At 46.1% G+C, this 17965-nt stretch overlaps 1 protein-coding gene across 2 annotated transcripts in view; it reads right to left on the reverse strand.

Annotated features, from left to right (window-relative positions):
• CFAP161 (cilia and flagella associated protein 161) overlaps positions 1-17965 on the reverse strand; it is a 122009-nt gene that overhangs the window by 68032 nt on the left and 36012 nt on the right. For both annotated transcript variants that reach the window (XM_086958950.1, XM_086958949.1), the window contains one exon: positions 11676-11765. In XM_086958950.1, coding sequence (XP_086815076.1) covers positions 11676-11765 — 90 coding nt within the window. The remainder of the gene's footprint in view (positions 1-11675; positions 11766-17965) is intronic.

A 17965-nucleotide genomic window follows, 5' to 3' on the forward strand; every position in this document is an offset into this window, starting at 1 on the left:
ATCATGGGTTAGAAGTACTTGTAAATGGTTAAAAGTCTAATAAGAAGCTGCGCATATGAAAAAAGCCCCTGGAGTGCACTGTTGCAGCAGGAGATTTAGAAAGTGATTTCAATCGTGTGATCCCATCTAACACTATAATATTGACCAGAAATCTAAATCAGATGGCAACAGATGTGGAGAAGGACTATAAGCTCCTGCATGTACTAGCGTAAACACAACTGTTTCCATTTTCTGGTGGAGCCTGAATTTAAGGCTCAGAATGTTCTCCATCTTGCCTCTCTCCTTTCTAGAGCAGAGCAAACCAAGAAAGACTCTTGAAATGCAATAACTATTGGTACATCAACACAGGCCAAGGCTGTGCCCGAAATCGTGGGGACTTTCGAATGGACTGGGCATTCTGCCACTTTTACATTTCCCACATAGGCTACCGGATAGGGTGCTGCTTTCCAAGCAGAACCAGCAGGGCGGGCTGCCATCAGGGGTGCCAGCAGAGTATAACCCGGCCTTATAACTAACTTCAGCAAAGCTTGCAACAATGCCCACAGAGACACCTTCCAGTTCCAATGCTGTTTTCTTAATGACTGGAGGAGTGGGAGTGGGTTTTGGCAGAGATGCGTTGATGAGTTCTTGTCTCCCAAAAGCAGGTCATGATGGAAATGGCATAATGGACTATGGTGACTCCAGGAACAAAAGCAGTGGCAATTAATGGTGATTGGGGTCCTAATGCAAGCAAGGAAAATGGAGTACTTAAGCCCCTGCTGTGTGGGAAAAGGCTGCCATAATTGAGGTCAGTGAGTGCTCACATCTCTCATCCCCAGTGCCTCTGCATTTGCTTCATTAATAAGAACGACTGTCCTTTATAAATGTTGGCTCCACCTGTGAGTGTCCATTAGTCACATATCTCCCCCCAAGTTCCATTATCTTTGAGGGGAAAGGCCATAAAAATTGATCTGGGATATCACCAGGTTGTTATCCTATACCACAGAATATGTAAACAGTGAGAACTTTGAGTCCTGGACACTTTCCTGCTGGGTAAACTAGTGGATCATAAAACATATATATATATCCCTTTTAGATTTCAGGTAAGTATCCATGTCAATAATTCCCTAACATTTCTTCTTTTTCAATTCTTTTAAAGATTTTGAGGTCTGGTCTTTGAGACACGCCAGCTTATTGTTTATCCCAAAATAAATCATGCATAATATATATACAGACAGGGACTTTTGGTCAGTAGGCATCATTTATTGATCGGTTAAATGTCTTTCACACTTTGCTTCTGCCCACTTTATGCATATTGATTGGGACAATCAATTGGGACAATTTGCGAGTCAACTCCACCCATTTGTTTGCTTCACTTTGAGTGGGTGCACAAAGCCTGTGCAAATTATTCGCATTAAAAATAATTAATTTATATTCCAAAACAAGCTGGTTCAAATGTTACTTATTTATTTTTATTTTTATGTTTACTTTAAATACTGATTATTTATTTTGCACTTTGGTTGCCCACTTAAGTGGTGATTCATTTTCTTTCTCCGTTTTAACGTTGAGGTAATAAAGTGTTGAGATGATACTGTCACATTGTAAGTGCCTGCAATTTAAGTATTTGGTTTGCTGATGGTTTTATTCATGTCTCCTTATGTATAAAACAATGGAACGACATAGTATTTAGAAACATCACTAACAAAGAGGATACTTAAGTGAATTTGTATTTTATTTTATATTTTTAATCCAAGCATATGGCAGCCAGAGTTAGGTTGCTCCGTGTTTTAGAACATTGTATTTTGTATCATGGGCTTGCATTAAACAAAATTAAGCATGGCACCATCTGAATGAAATCATATTGGGATTGCCAATGCTTGTTTTCAGGATTGTCTCTAGTTTCATTCGCCTCATCACCTTTAATCACTCTCTGGTTATTTAATTTGTTCCACCCATGAACGGATGGCCATAACTTGTTCCCTCTGGCCCAGCTACAGCAGGAACACATGCCTCATTCTCCAGGAGTAAGCCATGCATTCATACTCCACTTCTCTCCTGGCTGCTCTACTTTAAAGCGCCTTCTATTCTGGTGACCGTCCGTGGCGTAGTGAGCAGTCCGGGCTCTTCTCTACAATGTTGCACTACACGCACTCCTTGGGGTGGGCTCGTCTCGAGGAGTTAAATAAACTTCGGAAGGCCGCTCGTGGTCTTCCAGCAACACGCAATAACCAGAGCGGCGTGTATTTATTCCTCTGTTACGCTAGGCCAAAATACCGTAGGCCGCACCGCGACACATTGGCGATGAGGCCGTTCGAACTCCAGTGCCTCCTCCGCCTCACCTGCGGGACCCACGACAGTGCTCCAAGAAGTCTGACAAGGCTCTGCTGCCTAGGGAGCTGTGGTGCCTGCTCGCATGCCCACTGCGACGGCCCTGTGCTTGCCCTTCATCGGCCCTGACGCCGGACCCTCCGGGCTGCTCCCTGCTGCTGCTGTGGTCGGAGCGCTGCCACTCGTATGCTGGAGCCGATGTGTGTGAGGAGAGTTGCTGGCCGTCCTCGCCCACAGCGGTCGCAATGCCTGGTGATCTCCCCGCGCCCTGACCTGACTGAAGACACGCTCCCTGAAGCCACGTGGGAGCGCGCCGAGCTTGCGGGTCTCATGCGATGAGTCCCAGCTGGCAGCTGAGGCGGATTGTGTGAGGATGTTCATCAGCTCGGGAAGACTCTGCTGTCCCTACTTCTCCCCTGTGCTGTTTGAGCCCTGGAGCTAGAGGGTTAGGACTGGTGCAAGAGCCACACCAGCAAGTAAAGAAAACAGGAGGAAAAAAAAAAAGAAGTGACAAGGGAGATCAAAGTGGACTGCCTCACACCACTCCCAAGAACTGAGTGCTGGTAGCTCACCTTTTTCCCCACGTAGCACAGTCTGAGGGGCCCAGTGAGGGACACATTTTGGGACTGAGAGTGAGTGGACAACGCTCAACCCCAGAAGACCAGCACTCCGCTGCTCACAAAGTCAGGCACAATGAGCATGCCACCCCAGGCGGGTGCCGCAGGCCCGCAGACAGATGCGGTTGGACCACAGGGAGGGGTCAAAGCTCCACTGCAAGTGTACAGCCACACTGCCATCTCCCCACTGCCTCCCTTCAGCGAAACTGCTGACCCCGCCACAGCCGTCCTGGAAGGCGTGGGTAGGGCGCTGAACCACTATTTCAGAGGAACAAGAGAAACCGATGGAACAGTGAAAAGGTCGCTGCTCATCTACTATGGCGGCGCGGAGATCTACGACCTCTTTCAAACGTTGCCTGAGGCGGGGGGGACGACAACTACGAAGCGGTGGTGGAGGCGTTCTACTGGCATTTTGAGCCCTAACTTAACCCTGATTTTGAGCGATTCAAAATCAGGCAGGCGAAGCAGGCGGACTCTTAATAGGTGGATATGTTCTACGCATGTCTGCGCAAACTGGTAAGCACGTGTGCCTTCACCAATCAGAGTGAGGAGATACACAGGCAAGTGATCCAGGGATGCCGTTCAGTGCTGTTGCGGAAACTGATCCTTCGACACCACTGGTATGTCCTTAAACGAGATTCTCGTCCTGGCCCGGTCCTGCGAGCTCTCAGACGCCCGAGCTGAAGAAATGGAGGTGACGCTACAGAGGAGCTCTGCCGCATCTCACGATAACAAGGGAACCCTCATCAGCTGTCACACAGCGGAGGATTTGGGCCCGTCTTATTCGCCAATCAGATACACGACTCCCATGCCAAGGCCATCATGCAAGACTTTCCCAGACTGTTCACGGGTCTTGGTAAGCTTAAGGGGAAGCGAGTCAAACTCCATATCGACACCACGATCAGACCAACCGCCCTAAGACAACGCAGGGTGCCATTCAATCTTCGCCCTCAAATGGAGGTAGAACTAAAGAAACTCGAGGATCTCAACGTCATAGAGAAAGCGTCTGGCCCAACCCGCGTGCATCTCTGCTGGTCGTTGCTCCAAAACCAAAACAGCCAAAAGCCATTCGACTATGCGTGGGCATGAGATTGCCTAACTAAGCGGTTAAGAGGGAGCGCTACCTCACGCCCACTACGGATGACATAGTGGCGGACCTGAATGGTGCCATGTGGTTTTCAAGACTGGACTTGAATACTGGATACCACCAGCTGGAGCTAGAGCTGGAAAGTAGGTACATCACCACATTCTCTACACACGTGGGCATCCGGAGGTACAAGAGACTGAGCTTTGGGGCGGCGGCGGCGGCAGAGGTCTTCCAAAACACCATCCGGGAAGCCATATCGGGCCTGCAGGGTGTAATCAATCTGAGTGACGACATCCTCGTGTTCTCGAACACCCTGGAAGATCACCATACTCCCCTCCGGGCCACACTTCAGTGACTGGAAGACTGTGGTTTAACCATCCACAAGGAAAATTGCTCCTTTTATCAGAAGTCCATAGACTTTTTTGGATACATCTTCACCCGCGACGTGCTGAGGGTAGACCCCAAGAAGGCAATGTCCATCCTTGCAGCCAGCACACTGAAGACACCCATGGAGGTCCGCAGTTTCCTGGGGATGGCTACATACTGTGGCCAGTTCATACCAAACCTAGCTCCCTCTCTGAGACACTTTGGGCCCTCACTCGGAGTGATCAACCGTGGGAGTGGACTACAGCGGCCAACACTGCCTTCAACACCGTCAAGAAAAACAACACAAGGGCCAATGCTGAGGAATACTTGGAACAAGGGAGGCTGGAAGTTTGAGTTAAGCAAAAACCACCTGCTCAATTTCTTTAGCAACGTAAAAAGATTTATTCTTTTTCAATTATTTTTTGCTTTGTTTGTAACACAAATTTTTAGTGCAAGGAGAAGTAACAATTTTATATACAATATATACAACACTATGACGAGAAAATAAGCATTTCCATACTTCAATCATACATGGCCGTCCAGTCATACAATAACACATTCATACGCAAACAATAATAACAATAAACAATAAAGAACAGAAAAAAATGGATCCACGTATCGGTCAAGAGTAAATTGGAAAAATCCCTATTGATTATGCAATTTTAGAGTCTTTTTAGTGAATCAACACTGAGAATGCATTTCTCTGGAGATTGGTGAAGGAACTTTGTTTTTGACACAGCACGTGAAGACCAGATACGGGGATGAGGTGGTCGACGCGTTTCAAACCCCATTCGTTAAAGGGGTTCTCTTCAGAACCAAATGGTTCTGGAAAAACAATAAAGAAGGGTGCTTAGGGAAAGGTTCCATAGCAGGCGAAATGAGAGACAAACGCCCCGTGAATACAACAGCCTACCTTAACCTTCGAACCAAATGTCATAGAAATCCAAAGGCGGCGAGTCAAGGAGTTCGACAATAGAGTGCACGTAGTGGCTGTAACCAAAAGGGACAAACGTGCTGAATTTAATAGCATGCGCTTACTCTTAGTCATTCAGTCTACCCTAATGGGCTGCTAGGCGGGGCTCTTACCTGGAGGTTGACCGGCTAATGGCTTGCCGTCGGGTCCATACTTCTCCTCTGTCCCGTGAGAAAGTTTTTTTTTCCAACTGAAAAGAAATGGAGACAGGCAGTCGGTACTCGGTAAAACTGGTTGGATGAACTGGCACGCCGAGCAGTAACAGGCGGCCGTATTAGCAACGTACCGATGGAAAGAAAGGCATCCGTCCTTGTTTCCGTGGTGCGAGTTGTGACAATTTGCCGATGGTTGGGACTGGCACTTCCTGGTTTACAAACCCCCAAGTGGTTCTGGGATTTGTTGAAAGACCTTCATGAGGATTTTTTGGCACCTCCATTGTTCGCGTACAAAAAAGAAAAGAGCATAGCTAATCACATCGTGAGAGCTGCCCTCCCGAAAGCAAAAGCACCAACATTGAAAAGCCTGTTTGGACTTCCCCCTACCAAGGGCCACCATAAGTGCGGAACTTGCACTTGTTGTAATGAAACAATCGAAGATTCTGTGTTCAGTGTTGACAACATCCATTGGAAGCATGATACATTCACAAACTGCAAAAGCAAAAATGTAGTGTATGCCATTGTTTGCCCGTGCCCTTTGGTATACATTGGTAAAACTACACAAGAAGTGCGAAGTAGGATCACGCAGCACAAATCCAGGATTAGGAAAGGAGTTGAAAATGCCCCATTGGTCAATCATTGGGCCAGGATGAAACACGAACAGACTGACTTGAAATGGACCGTGCTTTCAAAGATTGAAAAAGACCCAAGGGGAGGAGATTTGGACGCGAAACTGTCTCAACGTGAGGCTCTACTAATAATGACATTTAATACAGCCCTAAAAGGCTTGAATGAGATTTCTGAAATATATAAAACTAACATCTAAAAATTATTGAGCCAATCCCTCAGCTGATATGCCCTCCCGACACGTCTTTCTGACGTTTTTCTGCCGTTTTCCGAATCTGCCAAACTACAAATCCCAGAACCACTTGGGGGTTTGTAAACCAGGAAGTACCAGTCCCAACCATCGGCAAATTGTCACAACTCGCACCACGGAAACAAGGACGGATGCCTTTCTTTCCATCGGTACGTTGCTAATACGGCCGCCTGTTACTGCTCGGCGTGCCAGTTCATCCAACCAGTTTTACCGAGTACCGACTGCCTCTCTCCATTTCTTTTCAGTTGGAAAAAAAACCTTTCTCACGGGACAGAGGAGAAGTATGGACCCGACGGTAAGCCATTAGCCGGTCAACCTCCAGGTAAGAGCCCCGCCTAGCAGCCCATTAGGGTAGACTGAATGACTGGGAGTAAGCGCATGTTATTAAATTCAGCACGTTTGTCCCTTTTGGTTACAGCCACTACGTGCACTCTATTGTCGAACTCCTTGACTCGCCGCCTTTGGATTTCTATGACATTTGGTTCGAAGGTTAAGGTAGGCTGTTGTATTCACGGGGCGTTTGTCTCTCATTTCGCCTGCTATGGAACCTTTCCCTAAGCACCCTTCTTTATTGTTTTTCAAGAACCATTTGGTCCAGAAGAGAACCCCTTTAACGAATGGGGTTTGAAACGCGTCGACCACCTCATCCCCGTATCTGGTCTTCACGTGCTGTGTCAAAAACAAAGTTCCTTCACCAATCTCCAGAGAAATGCATTCTCAGTGTTGATTCACTAAAAAGACTCTAAAATTGCATAATCAATAGGGATTTTTCCAATTTACTCTTGACCGATACGTGGATCCATTTTTTTCTGTTCTTTATTGTTTATTGTTATTATTGTTTGCGTATGAATGTGTTATTGTATGACTGGACGGCCATGTATGATTGAAGTATGGAAATGCTTATTTTCTCGTCATAGTGTTGTATATATTGTATATAAAATTGTTGCTTCTCCTTGCACTAAAAATTTGTGTTACAAACAAAGCAAAAAATAATTGAAAAAGAATAAATCTTTTTACGTTGCTAAAGAAATTGAGCAGGTGGTTTTTGCTTAACTCAAACTTCCAGCCTCCCTTGTTCCAAGTATTCCTCAGCATTGGCCCTTATGTTGTTTTTCTAGTTAGATTTGGCTCAGCCTAGCTGAGTTAGGAGTCAAGACCCCGTGTGTTTTTCAACACCGTCAAGGCAGCCTTGATGGACAAAGCGGTGATGGCGTATTTTCACCCAGGACGATGCACCAAGCTGGTTGTCGATGCCAGTCCGGTCGGTTTGGGGGCTGTCCTTCTCCAAGAGCAGAAGAGTGAAACATGGGTGCCGGTCGCCTATGCAAGCCGGGCATTATCGGACACCGAAACAAGGTATGCCCAAATAGAACGAGAGGCTCTTGCAATAAAGTGGGTGTTCCAACATTTCCACTTGGACCTGTACGGACAAGAGTTCAACTTTGTAACGGATCACTAGCCGCTGCTCCCATTGTTTACGGGGTCGTCAAGACTGGCACCCCTAAGGATAGAGAGGTGGGTGGTGCAGCTGCAGGCATAAACTTCAAGGTCGTCTACCACGCAGGTGCACACAATCCCGCGTATTATCTGTCCAAACACCCAGAGCCAACAGCCATCCACCACACGCCCGCCGATGTTGCATACTCTGAAGCATTTGTCAAGATGGTCACCTATGAGGCATGCCCTAAAGCGATGATGCTGGAGGAGATCAGTCAGGCCACTGCCGCCGATAAAACGCTGATCAGGGTCAAGAGTGCCCTAACGAGCAATGGTTGGACACATTTTCTAGATGGGTCCCAGTCGCTCAATGCTGAAGATAGCCACTCCTGACAACAACTCTGGAGGGTACGCAGTGAGTTGAGCGAAGGTGAACATGGGGTCGCGTTTCGAGGACACGTCACTGTCATCCCACGAATACTGCAATAGAGAATAGTGATGTTGGCACACGTCGGACATCAAGGGACGGCATAAACCAAAGCATGTCTGTGGAGCTAAGTATGGTTCTCGGCAATTGACACCATGGTGGAAGACAAGGTATGACAGTGCCACTCTTGCACAATCACTGGCAGTGATCCCGCACGGGCACCCATTATCACCGCAGAGCAGAGTGAGTTTCCTTGGTCCAAGATCAGAATCGATTTTGGGAGCTTCTCGGATGAATGCAACACCCTGGTGCTGATGGATTCATTCTCAAATTTCCAATAGTAGAAGTAGTTGCATCAATGGCGTTCACCCATGTGAAAAGAGCCCTGGATAAGGTTGTTGCACTCATGGGCCTACCGGATGAGATCCGATCAGACAACGGGCCCCCATTTCAAGGCTGGGAGTTTCTGGAATACCTGGACAAGAGGGCGATCCGGCATCGGAGGATCACCCTATTATGGCCGCAAGCGAAAGGTGAAGTAGAACGTTTTATGCGGACCCTTAACCGAGCGTTGCGGATTGCTGTGGATCAAGAAGATGCAGATTCGTCACTGAAGCAGTGTCTGGACGCATAAAAACTCCATACTGTACAACCCGCTGTGCTCCGTCTCATCTGATATTTAAAAGGGCCCCACGAGACAGCATCCTGGCGGATCCAAATTGGAAGCCTCAAGAGAGAGACAATGTGGCCATACAAGCAAGACGGACGAAGACCAATCAAAAGGCCAGTGTGTCCAGAGGAATCAAGGCGCCGCAAGTAGTCGTAAGAGACTGCGTAGTGGTCAAGGACAGATACCCTGGGTGGAAGTTCTGAACACCATACGAGCTGGAGGTGTGGACCGTGGTCCGAGTTCAAGGTACCATGGGGTCCACCCAGAGGAGCAACCAGGTGGTTACGCAGAACGTTGTTTGGCTCAAGAAAGTTGCGGGGTGCACCGCAGACGATGCAAACTGCGCTAAGTCCGGTGGTGACCAGGGCCACGAAGAGGTGGGCTCACCAATTCCCACAGTCGCCCCACCGGAATTGCCAAAGGAGGGCACAGATCGGCGGTCCCTGTTCAAGAGAAACCCATTCAAGGCATCACCAACGCATCATCACCCGGCACTCCGGCTCAAACAGGGACTTGTTCCAACTCCCAGAGCCAGAACTATGGTCTCCAGCCAAACCTTGTGCCAAGTCAGAAGTTTAAGGACTTTGTGTTTACGTCCCCCTTGGAATGTAGGCTGTGATGGACATATACTAAAGAAAAGGAGGGATGTAGAGAGCGATATGGGCTCTTCTCTACAATGTTGCACTACAGGCACTCCTTGGGGCGGGCTCTTCCCGAGGAGTTAAATAAACGCCGGAAGACCGCTCTTGGTCTTCCAGCAACACGCAGTAAACAGAGTGGCGTGTATTTATTCCTGCGCTGCGCTAGGCCGAAATACCATAGGGCGCACCGCACCACACATGGGTAAGGCACAAGCAGGAGGTGGAATCTGGCTCTCCCTTACTTTTAAACAAACCGAATTCATGAAGAGGAGCCACCAGGTTCGAAACACACACGTGGCTATGGAATTGTTTGCTTCAACAACTAATTACTCCTGAGGGTAAAATATATTTAACTTACAAGTGCTTGCCCTCAGTGGCAGGTAGAAAATCTAAGGGTGTGTGGAATAGAATTCACATCATTTACATTATATTCAGCGCTTTAAGTGGGGGGTGTCAGTGGGGGTCTGAGCCCCCCCAGTTTTTGGGGGGGACTCAAAAGAGGACTGGGGGCTCTATTTTCAGGGCCTCAAAGGTCAAAGGTAGGGTGACCAGACGTCCCGGTTTTTGTTTGGTGTTACTAGTGTGGGTAACATGTCTTGATAGTGAAATACTGCCAATTTCGTTTTTCACTATTGAAAGGCTATCTTGCCCATAGGATAACATGGGGAATGCTGTGTAACCTGTTTACCTGCATATCTTCCCATAACGGCAAGATAAGACATATGGAATTTGGTATCCCTGAACTCAGAATGTAATAACACATCCTTTAGTGAAGATGGTTTTTAAATTCTAACTTTGGAAATAGCACTTTTAGAAAGTGGCTATTTGTCTGTTCAACCTTTCTGTGTGCCTCTGCCTGGTGTGTATTGACTGTCTGGTTTGCGAGTAACAGGGGCTTATACTTAATAAATATACTTTTTTGCCTATTTTATTATCCTTTGCTGGATGCGACTTCATAATTTTCTTAAGCACACAATGCTAGTTATCTTGATTTAGACCACACCCCTACTCGGATAGGCCACACCCCTTTAAGAAATGTGCCACGCCCCATTTAGAGCACCACCAGTTTTTTTTTCCCACTTAAAGCCCTGATTATATTGCGATATCTCCGAATCATTACATGTTCTTAAGTAAAATTTAAAAACAGCATTGGGCGCGATATTCTAGCATGAAATGCATCTGTGCATACATTTTGATGTGAGGGCGTATTTCATTCTAAGCAAAAAAGTCCATCAAGCCCAAGAGCCGCAAACACCGTCCGCTCCCATTGTTCCCACGTGACTACATACAGTGGGACTCATGCAACACAAGGGCACTCAGGGAGAAGGGAGGGGGGACAACAGTGTGAGATGTCACTAATCCAGCATCCTGCATGACGTCATATGTATGCAGTGCATAGACACTGACGCCAAAGAGAAAGGAGTGACATGACCTATGGAAAGGGAAAGAACGGAGACAGCCCCTACAAGAAGGGAGAGACAGGACTCGTCATAGAGATTGCACAGGTATGGCAGGAGAAGGGAGAGAAGATCAGGTAAAGGGAATGCACGGGTACAGCACCCTAGAGAAGAGAGACATGGCCCATAGAAGGGAGTGCATTGGTACAGTACTATGACAGGAGAAGGGAGCGGGAAAGTCGTGTAAAGGGAATGCACAGATACAGCACCCGGCTTCACATGAGCCCTCCTTCTCCTGTCGTACCAGTGCACTCCGTCTATGAGCCCTGTCTCTCCTTTCTAGGGTGCAGTATCCGTGCACTCACTTTACACAAGCCCTCCTGCTCTCTTCTTGCATAGTACTGTACCAGTGCACTCCCTTCCAAGAGTCCTGTCTCTCCTTTCTAGGGTGACGTGATCGTGGAAGGGAGTGCACTGGTACAGTACTATGCAAGAAGAGAGCAGGAGGGCTTGTGTAAAGTGAGTGCACGGATACAGCACCCTAGAAAGGAGAGACAGGGCTCATAGAAGGGAGTGCACTGGTACGACAGGAGAAGGAGGGCTCATGTGAAGGAAGGGAACCGATGGATTTACGCTGAATCGGGGGGAACAGAAACACACGTGTCATTATATGTACCAAAATGATACAATAAGAACAATGAAAAAAATGAAAATACTGTACCGGTTTTAAAATTTTGCTTTTCAGATTACTTGATTTCTGTATTAGAAGCTCGCCTTTTTCTCTCTTATCCAAAAAGTCTTTCAGCAGTTCCTGTAAATAACCCATAAAAAGATTTACAATACAAACACATTTTAACATGCCTAGAAGTGAGTAGCTAAGTATTCGGCTGAACACGCTTCCCAGTGTCTGGTTTACTTCTTGGAGTGGTCCTGTTACCTGAGGCCTGGCGGTTGCAGGATTAGCATTCTGTCTGCATTGTGGTGCAGGGCAGGGCAGGTTGTGAGAATGGGTTGTGCTGAGGTTCAGGGCTTAGCTTGTCCCTAAAAGAATGAGTCCTGGTTTCGGGCTGTTTCAGTTGTGAGGGACAGAATCTAAGTCGTATTATACATACAAATGGGTTTAGTGCACCTGTACAAAAGCCCAGATTTTGTAAGTGCGTTTTTTAGGGTACAAACGTGACAATAATCATGAATCACATCACTGAGCTCACTGCTTTGCAAGACATTTTGAGGCAAGCACGTAAATATTATAAAGTGTGACGATGAGACCATGCAACACAAATAAGAGCTGAAAATGGGGTCCCTGTGACCACTTTCAGATTATTCTAATGAGGATTCTATTCTAAGGGAGGGTTATAGTATCAAATTGTCGGGTTACATTTGGGGACACATCAGTGGCATAACGCAAAATGAAGTGGTCCCCCTTCACTATATATAAAATATGAAGAGGGGGTTCCGAGTCTCCAATATATCAGATATTCATAGGCCTTCGGCAGGGTCGGACTGAGACAGAAAATAGACACAGGTACCAGAATAAAAGTCCCCCCCCCCCCCTCCCGCCCCATTAGTGAATAAAATAACAAAACAAAGTACACTTTTACAAATGGCGCCGTTTTGAACTTGTAAAGACACGCTGTATAGATGTTTTGCAAGGAGTGGAAGATTCCCAGGTCCGTGCATAATGTGTTACTCCAGCCCAACTTTTATTTTCCTTGAATTCTGGGACTTGTAGTCCTGTTTTATTGTGAAATAAACAAGACTACTAGCCCCAGAATTCAAAGAAAAAACCTGGACTGGAGCATCACATCGGGCATGAACCTGGGGGACTTGGCAGGAATGTGCTTGCTGCAGGCGATGTTTGTTTTAAAACCTGGGAAAGCAACAGTGAAAACAGTCCACGAGACAGAAAGCAGCCCCACAGGCAGCCAAAGAGTCACTTACCAGACCAGCCCATCAGGCACTGGCTGATTCCCCTATGCGCCAGTTCGACCCTGACCGGCGGCTGAATGGGACCCCCTAAAGGCTGGGATCCAATGTGCCACATGGGGCCTGCCTTACTCCACTAGGACACATCCGTCATCGCTTTTGGGGTGCCGAGATATGGATTCACTTTTATGCTTTAGCCTACAGTTCACCTATGTTTAATGGTGGGTGCTGGTCGACTCATTTGAAATAGTAAAGCCAGGTCTATGAATTTAGAATTAATTTCTCTGTTTTAGACTGATTCATTAAACTTAGAAGACAAATATCTGGCTTGAGTAAATTAGTTTGGGTACAAATTCATTTGTAGCTATTAGACAATTATTAATGGGCAACCTCAGACCGAGTGGTAATAGTCGACTTCGTAATTCCTTCATCTTGAAGTTGCCTATTCTAGCCCTAGGTAACATGGCAGGCAAACTTGTGAAGTAATATCACAGTCTTTGAAATACCACCATTTTAGGGAAAACACTTTTCTCATCAATGTTAACAGTAATTATCTCGAAAAGATGAAGCATCTCAACAAACTCTTTGTAGATTTCTGTATAGTACATAATATTACATCTTTATCACCATCATACATTTGTACTCCTTGGTACCTAAATGTGATTGGTTCCCACCTTAGAATGAGGTAAATGATCGTTCAGCATATGGAAACATGCATGCACAATATATCCCATTTTAGGCTTAAACCTGGAAAAGAACCCACATCTCCGAGCATCTGCATTAAAGGCTCCAGTCCAGCTAAGCATTGTTGAGGTACAAAAGCACATCATCTGCTTAGAGCGATATAGTAAGCCACTCAGTTGCCATTCTTATGCCCCTTAAACTGCCTAGTCGTCCCATTTCACAAGCTGTGGTTCCATTGCCACTGCAACTAAGGGAATCAAAAGGGGACAACCTTACCTAGGGCCTCTCTCCATTCACCGGGGTGCTGATATATTTCTTTCCTCACAAACACAGGTCGCAGGATCAGTAAATAGCAATCTAATTCAAGTTAGTACATCAGTACCCATTCCTTATTCCTGTAGCCACCCATATATAGAAGTAATTTCAAGTACATGAAAAAGACTGAATATTTGCTGATGTGTTCCTTGCTGGTACAAACCCCATGTTGATTTGGGTGGACAAACTCCAGCAGGATGGTCACCAATCTTTTAGAGAGGATCTTGCTAAAAAATGTATAATCTATATTTAGCATTGAGAGCGAGTAATAGGACTTTTTATCTAATAAGTCCCATCCCCATATTGGTACTGGTATAATAACTACTTCTTTGACGGCATTGGGCAACACACCTTTTGATCGCACTAATTCATATAGTTACACTAAGTTTAGCACCAATATTTTGGTTTAGGTAGCATACAACTCATTCAGGAAACTGTTCAATCTCAATTTGGCTGACTTAGAGATTCTTTTGTTTATAGTTGCATCCAGTATCTCCCTATTCTAAAGCATCATCTTCTGAGTGACCGTAGATGTCACAAACTCAGTTAGTCACATTTTACCAATAATAACGTCCAATTAATCTTATCATGGGAGTGTAATAAGTCATTGGGTTCTGCTCTTATCAGTGCTATTAGGGAACCTTGAGACTCAAGTTTTACTAATCATGCCAGCAGCGTACCTTCTTTGTCTTTCATCATATTGTTTTGTTATGTATTCCCTCTTGAGAATCATTTGAATCCTTCGGTAAGTGATATATTGTCCTCTTATTATTAGCTGAAAGGGCTTCCATTCTACAAGAGGGTCTTTCTTTGAGCCTGCATTCTCAGTATAGTGTTGGATTTAATCTTTAATGGTGTCCCTAAAAGACTTGTCCTCCAATGCGTAAGCTCATAAGTGCCATGTGAGTATATCAGCTGTTGGTTTTCCCCATCCCAGAGTAATAAGTAATGGAGCAGATAGCATCCACCCTAAGTTTTCAGGATCTGTTATTCGAGACATGATTCTATTAGTGCACAAGATGCTATCTAGTCTTGTGTAGATACCGTATATAGGGTTGTAAAAAGACAAGTCTCTTTTGTGAGCTATACACCCTCTAGGCGTCAACTAGGTCCCAATCCTTCAGCCATTCTGTGAAGGTCTTTGCTAATTGTATAGTGGGTTATCCAGACAAAGGTGGGTGGCACCTATCTAGGCAGTGGTCTGCTATTCAACTGAAGTTACCCCCCCCCCCACAACCATGGTATGTATATCCTTTCAGATAAACTTTTCAACATTTTCAGGAAGTCTATTTTTACATTTTTGGGGTGTACATACATACTGACAATGTCCCCTCCCCATCTTGTCTTACCTTACTACCACATATATTCCTATTGGATCCTCCCCCACTGTGTCAGCCAAAAAGTGGACCATATGACCTTCCCAAATAAGTGCTGCCCTCTTGCCTTCAATGAATATCCTACATTAGACAACTGGCTTCTCCACCTGTGTTTCAATTTCTCCCTTTTCCCAAAACCTCTCACTTGGCTTTCACTCATATCATTATATGATTATATTATTCAGCTTCAGTGAGTCTGTTCACACCAGCAGAGGAAGGCAAGATGTGTCGGACGTGTGAGCTAGCGCTACTGGGCTCCCCATCGCACAAAGGATAATGCAATAAGAGGAGGAAGAAAAAACCTCAGATAATGCTTAAAATCGACTGACAACGTTCCAGAATCCAAGGACGGCCCGTCCGGCATGCTTAGAACCGGGGCTGCGGCGCTGACAAACAGGCTTCTGCAACTCACCGGGCTGCGCTGGAGAACCCGTAGAATCGGTGTTGGTGGTGTGTGGCTACTACGGCAGACATGATGGAAAAAAGGTGGATCTGACGCGACTATGCCTCCCACGGCTGGGAGAGGGAGGGCTCCCCCCCGACTGACATCACGGGGGTTGGAGCCGGACCCGTCAAGAGCTCTGTTAGTGCATCTACATCAACCAAAGCAAGAAAGAATGGTACCGCGGGTGATCCTTACGGCGAAAAAGCGGGTCGGTACAAAATCAGAGATTTCTGGGGCTAGGAGATAGGGCGGCTAACAACTAAAGAGATAGACTAAGGGGATAATTTTTACTCCCTGTCAGATCATTAGGACTCCTCCAATGATGAGCTGGAGTAAATCCTGACGTTCCGGGCTAGAGAAAGTTCACATGGAAATGGTGACAGTGACATTAGCAGCAGGCACCCCGATGATATGGGTGGGGATACCCCGGAAGCCAGCCCACAGACGATTCGTAAGAAGCAGGACGTGAGAGAAGGGGCTACGCAGGTGGATGTCAGTGATTCTTTACAATGGGACTACTCCTTTTCGTCAGATAGAGGTGCTAGTAGTGGGTGCATCTTAAAGCCCAATTAAGAGAATGCAGCAGACCAATCTGGGGAGATCTCATTATCCCTGATATATCAAACTATAATGACTCACAGGGAAGAAACACGGACAGAGAGTCAGCGGACGCAGAGTGTGTGTCATAAAGTGATGAATTCTGTCCGACGCATCGCAAAATCATGTTACGAATTTTCCACAAGGTTCAACAAAGCGGAAGCCTGGATTTTGTGCCTGGAGGACGAACTGGCTGCCCAGAAGGCCGCAACAGAGGCCTTGTGGTCACTTACAGATGACACACAATGGAAACTGACCGATCTGGAAAATCAGCTACGAAGGAACAATCTGAGTCTTGCAAATTACAGAGGGTGTGAAAGGCCAGGACCCCCGCAAATATGTCCTCAATCTATTCTTAGAAGCTTTTCTGGAATTGACACAGTGGGACTGGCATAGAGAAATCCAAAGAGCTCACCGATTCCCGTTCTCTCCTTGAGCAAGACCAGGACAAGCAGCACCCAGATCAAGAGCGATATTAATATAATTTAATATCTTTTTGTCCCGTGAAGCGGTATCTGAGCTGGCCCGCTCCGATAGAAAGAGCTTGAGTTTTTTGTTAGGCCACATTTTTGCCATCAAACTGTAGAGATGCACTGGCAGTTACAGCAGCCTATTGCACCATTTCAGGCCAAAGGGGCGTACGCTTTCTTGTTAAATCCTGCTAAGCTAAAAGTGCTATATAAGGAGCATATTCACTTCTTTACCTCTGAGGTACTAGCAAAGGAGTATTTGCAGTCTATTTGAGGTTAGGCCAGGCGGATTATATAGTTGAGTGTTTGGACGATGGGATTAATTATGTAATTCTGTTTTCACTAACAGGTGTTGGTGACTTTGGGGCTTTGGCCTCCATCTGTCTACTCTTTCTCCTCGGTTGGCGGGGGGCTTTGTTTTGCTTTGTCCTGGTTGTTAATTTTCACAAGTTTATATCACTTTTTTTAATATACAAAGAGTATCATATGTAATATGTAGGTGCAAGCCTTCGCTGTGTGAGATGTTTAAACACAGATTGATGTGCAGGTGGGGGAGAACAACCGGGTGGCGGGAGCTTATCATCACAGGGACCATTGGTCCCAAAGCCTTACTATGGGGGGAAGGGGTTTTGGGGGTGGGGTTGGAGGGGAAAGACTGGGTGGGGAGCAGGGGGAAGGTGAGAGGGGGTAAAAATAAATCAATCCACAGCATCTTAAGCGAGATAATGTTGAAAGAGTAAGAATTACATAACAGAAGTTTCGATCATGGGAACGCAGCCATACTTAACTGGGAGATAAGAGGGTCAAATTAGGATTACCTATTTGCTCTCTGAATGTCTGTGGGCTAAACAATAATAATAAAAGACAAAGAGTAGTGGCAGAGCTGCGAGTGATTCATCCTGACCTAGTGTGTTTACAGGAGACGCACATACCCTGCGGTAAGCGGAAAAGTTTAAAAGAACGAGGCTATGCGGTTTTGGCCTGTTCACAACAGTCCACAAAGACTAGGGGGGTTGCAGCACTAGCTAAACACATACTCCAGCAATCAGGATGAATTGTAGTGGATAAACAAGGTTGTTGGGCAATTTTGGAATGTATTGCGGGGGGAGCTAAGTTAACGGTATGCACAGTTTATGGTTCTAATTTTGATGAGGTTTGAGTCCTCGAGGGGTTAAATGTGGAATTGGCCTTATGGCCT

The sequence above is a fragment of the Lissotriton vulgaris genome, chromosome 2_1 (assembly GCF_964263255.1).
Source record: "Lissotriton vulgaris chromosome 2_1, aLisVul1.2, whole genome shotgun sequence".
In the NCBI taxonomy this organism is placed as follows: domain Eukaryota; kingdom Metazoa; phylum Chordata; class Amphibia; order Caudata; family Salamandridae; genus Lissotriton; species Lissotriton vulgaris.